At 38.5% G+C, this 4,771-nt stretch overlaps 1 protein-coding gene across 1 annotated transcript; it reads right to left on the bottom strand.

Moving 5' to 3' along the window:
* Window positions 1-925: 925 nt before the first annotated feature.
* LOC104958995 (immunoglobulin-like and fibronectin type III domain-containing protein 1) lies at window positions 926-2,821 on the bottom strand. The gene is made up of 5 exons (XM_010786840.1): window positions 2,762-2,821; window positions 2,484-2,676; window positions 1,881-2,177; window positions 1,123-1,449; window positions 926-1,002 (listed from the first exon to the last, which is right to left on the bottom strand). Exons 1-5 carry the CDS (start codon window positions 2,819-2,821, stop codon window positions 998-1,000), a joined length of 882 nt encoding a protein of 293 aa, XP_010785142.1. The 3' UTR covers window positions 926-997.
* Between the last annotated feature and the right edge of the window lie 1,950 nt (window positions 2,822-4,771).

Below are 4,771 nucleotides of genomic sequence, written 5' to 3'. Positions count from 1 at the left end.
TTCACATCATTCATCCACATCTGTAAAGTAACTAAAGGTATTAAATACATGTAGGGGAGTAGAAGTACACCATGTACCTCTGAACTGTAGAAAATACATTTTCAAAATGCTCAACAGTGCTGCCAAAATTATAAACTGACTGCTACACAATTTAAAATAAATGCTTTTATATATTTCTATTAGATGTGAATCTTTGGCGTTTCTGTTATTATTAACACTGCTGCTTTAGTTGTTCTGACTGCTAAAATCCTCTGTTATTCCTCATTTTAAAGCCGATATTCCGTGGGGTGGGGGAGCCGGGGGCTCGGATCCTTGTCACCTTTTTCATACCTGATGAGTTTGCATCCCTGTAACATAACTGTCCATTTTCAAACACTCATTTGAATGCTGAAATGATTGTGTTACAATAACTTGCATAGCACAGTGAAGAACAGATCATAGGCAACACAATAAAACAGTGCAGTCTCTTTCTAACATGCAAGACTTTACATGAATGAACACATGTATGGCTGAACCCCTATAGTCAACATTTCAATGTGTCTTTGGGCCTGAGACTTAACCCCGAATGATATCCATCGCCATGCATCAAGTGTATGTAAGTTGCTTTGGATAAAAGCGTAAGCATGTAATGTAATGTAATGTAACGCCCTGTACTAGTACAAAGTCATGCACTAGTGTGTCCTAACGCATAAGAAACAAGTAAAAACATTGCCCAATAGGACTACTACTATTACAGTGTGTCTGACTTCATCAAGTAAATAATAGCATGATAGTTTAATATCTCTACAAAGCACAACGTGTGACATTCTTCCAAAAGGCACAATTCATGTTTTCTCAAGCTTGTTTTTTTTATATTTGTGTTTCACAAAGGTGGGAGATAGATTAACTTAAAATGTATTCAATCTGTAGTTACATTTAGTTTTATTTAATTTAATTGATTTAAAACATGTTAAGACTTCTGCTCGTCTAGCTTCTGTCCAGCAGCTGAAGTTCTTCTTCACTCTGTAAAGAAAAACATTGGTGGTATAACTTTGTTTTATTATCGTACTGTATTCTCAAATCTATCATCAGTCTCTTTATGAAAAACGGTTACATTCTCAAACTTGAATTAAGTGTAAATACCTCTGACATTCAGCATCATTGAGCACTCGGCTGTCCCCAGTTTGTTCTCAATGACCACTTTGTATTCCCCGTTGTCTTTGGGCCCCACCCGTAGTATGAGCAGGGAGCAGACGCCACAAACATTTGTGATGTGGTAGTTGGTGTTTGTGTTCAGGCTCATATCGTTGCGGTACCATGTCACACGTGGAGCTGGATCCCCCTTAACTGCACAGCTCATGTAGCACTCATAACCCTGTGGAGTTGTACGCCTCTTTAGTGGAACAATGAACGATGGAGGGGACTGGAAATCCAAAGATTTTCTCTCTGGCATGTCTACTTTGAACTTTCCTGAAACACAAGAAATGTATCAAGTTGACACTTTTAGATTATTATAATCCTATATCTTGAGAAGATATATTCTCTTTTAAAGATTTCTCCCTTAACCATCATATTGAACATTTCTTCTAATGTTTACATTATAACTTTGCTGTAATCTATATCCCCTATGTGTCTATGCTTTTTAATCGTCCTGCCATTGGTTCTCTTTATCTGCATCAAGTAGAAGTGACTAGAAGTAGAAATAAACAGTATCGGTCTGTGTTGCTTCGATTTTGAGCATTTTTTTTCCCGCTATTTTCTTAGTCCTCTAAACCTATTACAAAATGCGCTGGATTTTGCAGGAACCTAATCTTAAGAATAAGAACCAAAATTCAGCATTGTGTACACAGGATAATGAGAATGAATTCCAATGTTTTTGTGATTGAATCAGAGGCACACACCTTTTTCCTTTATGGTTCCAAAAACAGGGGATTCAGAAGGTGGTGAAGGACCAATGTCATTTTTAGCAAACACCCTGAAGTGATACTCCCGTCCAGACAAAATATTGACTACTGTGCATTTATTGTTGAAGAGGTTATCTGCGACTGTCCTCCAACTGCGTTTGAAGGAGTCCTTCTTAGCTACCATGTAGTGTAGTCTGTCATCTCTCTTCTCATCTGGAGAGGGAGTCCAGGACAGGGTCACTGTTCCTGGGATGTTCTGATCCAGCTCCACAGGACCTGGGGGCTTGGGATCATCTAAAACCAAATTTAGAGGCACACAAATACAGAGGTCCAAGTTACAAAAGTGTATATTTATATTCACAAGCAGTACATACAAACAATCTGCATCGAGTTCAGTTTCTCATTGCTGTTAGTCTGTTTGCATTTTACACTTGGATTTGATTATTCCAACTGGGGTTTATTGGGTCAACTGTATATTGTGTTAAACGTTTGAAGGGAACATAGAAGGAAGCCATGACAAAGCATGCATTCAGTGTCTGTATTGTCACTGTTTTTGTATTATCCTGAACTGTAGTTTGTGGAGTGCGCACATAAGTTTACCTGTAACTCTGATTTCAACATTGAAGCTTGCTTGGCCGACAATGTTTTTGACAGTTATGGTGTAGATGCCACTGTCGGGCCGATCAGATGTGGGGATCCATAGCTGAGAGCCTTTATCAGAGTTGGTAATAGTTACATGTTTGGGCACTGGAATACCATCTTTTTGCCAAGTAATTTCTGGCAGGGGACAGGCCTGTAAAGATAAAGAAAGATATTACATTTGTTGATTTGTTGATTGTACAGTCATCCCATTGGGAAGAAAACTTCCAGCACAATACCTCAAAGTTGATGTTCAGACGGACTGTGTTTCCAGACCTTACCACCACAAAGGTCTTCATGTTGCGATCGTTAAACTTTGGCTTTACTGTGAGGTTGAAATAAAGATATTTAGTTTAGATTATTTTTTTAAACAATTCAACAAACTAGTCCTTTTTCTATACATAATTTTCTCATTCTGTCTAAAGACAAAAAAGATCGTCTTTTATACTTGATATATTTTAAGAAAACACAGCTTTGTTTAAAATATAATATTTCTGAACCTTAAAGGTGGGGTAGACAATTTTGGAGAAACCAGCTCGAGTGCGCTAGAATTTGAAAATACACTTCCTTACAGAGCCCTCCTCCATATTCCCTACATGACCAATGAGGGCACGAGATAAGTATGTGCACAGATGGAAGGCTGACAGGCAGGTAGGCCATCCAGTTATTTTAGCCGGGCCGGCTAAAATGATTGTCCATGCTTTTTACTAGGGGTGCACCGAATGGGAAATTCTTGGCCGAAACCGATACCGAAAATAGGAAACAGTTGACCGAATGCCGAAAATGATTAATAGAAATATATATATATAATGTATACATTTTTTACAATGTTGTTCAGCTGCCTGATTATGGAAAAAGACATGATTATGGCAAAACTTAACTTAACTTAAATAATAATCACTATTATGGGTCCATAAAACATTTATTCAGCACTTTTGAATGCATACAGTACATTAATTCCAAGTCAAGTGCATTTTCTTTTCTCTGTAGGATAACTACAACAAAGTGCATTCAGAACAAAGCCAGGGTGCTTTAAAACTGCATAAACATCTAGGCCAGTAGGCCTACAACAAAATAGTGTAAATAAAGTCTGCCAGGCCTTCAACAACAACAAATGCACCTATAAGTTTGGTAACCTAACGTGTTGTTGTCATGACGTAATCAAAACGTGACAAGCACGGCGCGCGACCATGCTCGCGGCTGGCTCAGAGCCAACATGTCTGTCGTTTGGAGATATTTCAAAATATCAGAGAGAGAGGCGCGGATTGCGATTTGTAAAACGTGTTCAGCAGACATTTCTCGGGGGGGTGTAACTGCAAAGACTTTCATCACTTCGGGATTACTCCACCACTTGAAATCAAAACACCCGGACAAATATGCGGAGTATGATCAACGTAACCGTGTTCTCTGACATTCGGTGATATTTTTTCGGTGCTAAAACTAGGGATGCACGATATTGTTTTTTTGAAACCGATACTGATAACTTCCTGCTTCTCAAGACCGATACCGATAACCGATAATAATATAATATATATATATTAGGGCCGGGACTTTAACGCGTTAATTAAGATTAATTAATTACACAAAAATTAACGCATTTTAATCGCACTTATTTTTGCACCGCGGAACGTTTCTCACTGGATGAGTTTCAGGGGTACCGATTATACTGGAGCACCAACTAACGTTCATTACTTCAGACAACAACAAACCACAGTGAACAATAGTCAAACATGAACGAAGAAGCTGATGAGACCGCTTTGGTTGGCCCCGTGGATGGGACATTTTGTTTTAAAAAACGGACGGATGGAAGCGTCAATAAGAGCACGGTTGTTTGCAAATTATACAAAAAGGAATTTGCATATCACCGCAGCACATCAAGCCTCAAGTATCACCTCAATGCAAAACATATAGCAGCTAGCGTGGAAGCTAGCGTGGACGTTAGCCCGACTCGGAGTACAAGGACCCACACGCAATTCGCGTTGATCAAAGAGTGGCCTATGCAACAGAGAGATTTTATTTTTCATCAGGATATTGGAAGAATAGGAGGGATTGAGGTCAATCACTGGCACTTTTTTATTTTATTTTAAATGGTACATGGTACACTTTATGTTGAACTATTTATTACGTTGTTGGTGCAACTGGCACTTTATGTTGAACTGTTTATTGTTTTGGCCAAGGTTATTGAGAGAGTTGGACTGAAATGTATTAGATTTTTTTAAATCAACTGTTGGTAAATCAACAAAGTCTGT

Source organism: Notothenia coriiceps, unplaced genomic scaffold (genome assembly GCF_000735185.1).
Source record: "Notothenia coriiceps isolate Sejong01 unplaced genomic scaffold, NC01 NC01_scaffold00029637, whole genome shotgun sequence".
In the NCBI taxonomy this organism is placed as follows: domain Eukaryota; kingdom Metazoa; phylum Chordata; class Actinopteri; order Perciformes; family Nototheniidae; genus Notothenia; species Notothenia coriiceps.
Note: the sequence above shows the minus strand (reverse complement) of the source record. Positions and strands in the feature narration are given on the sequence as shown.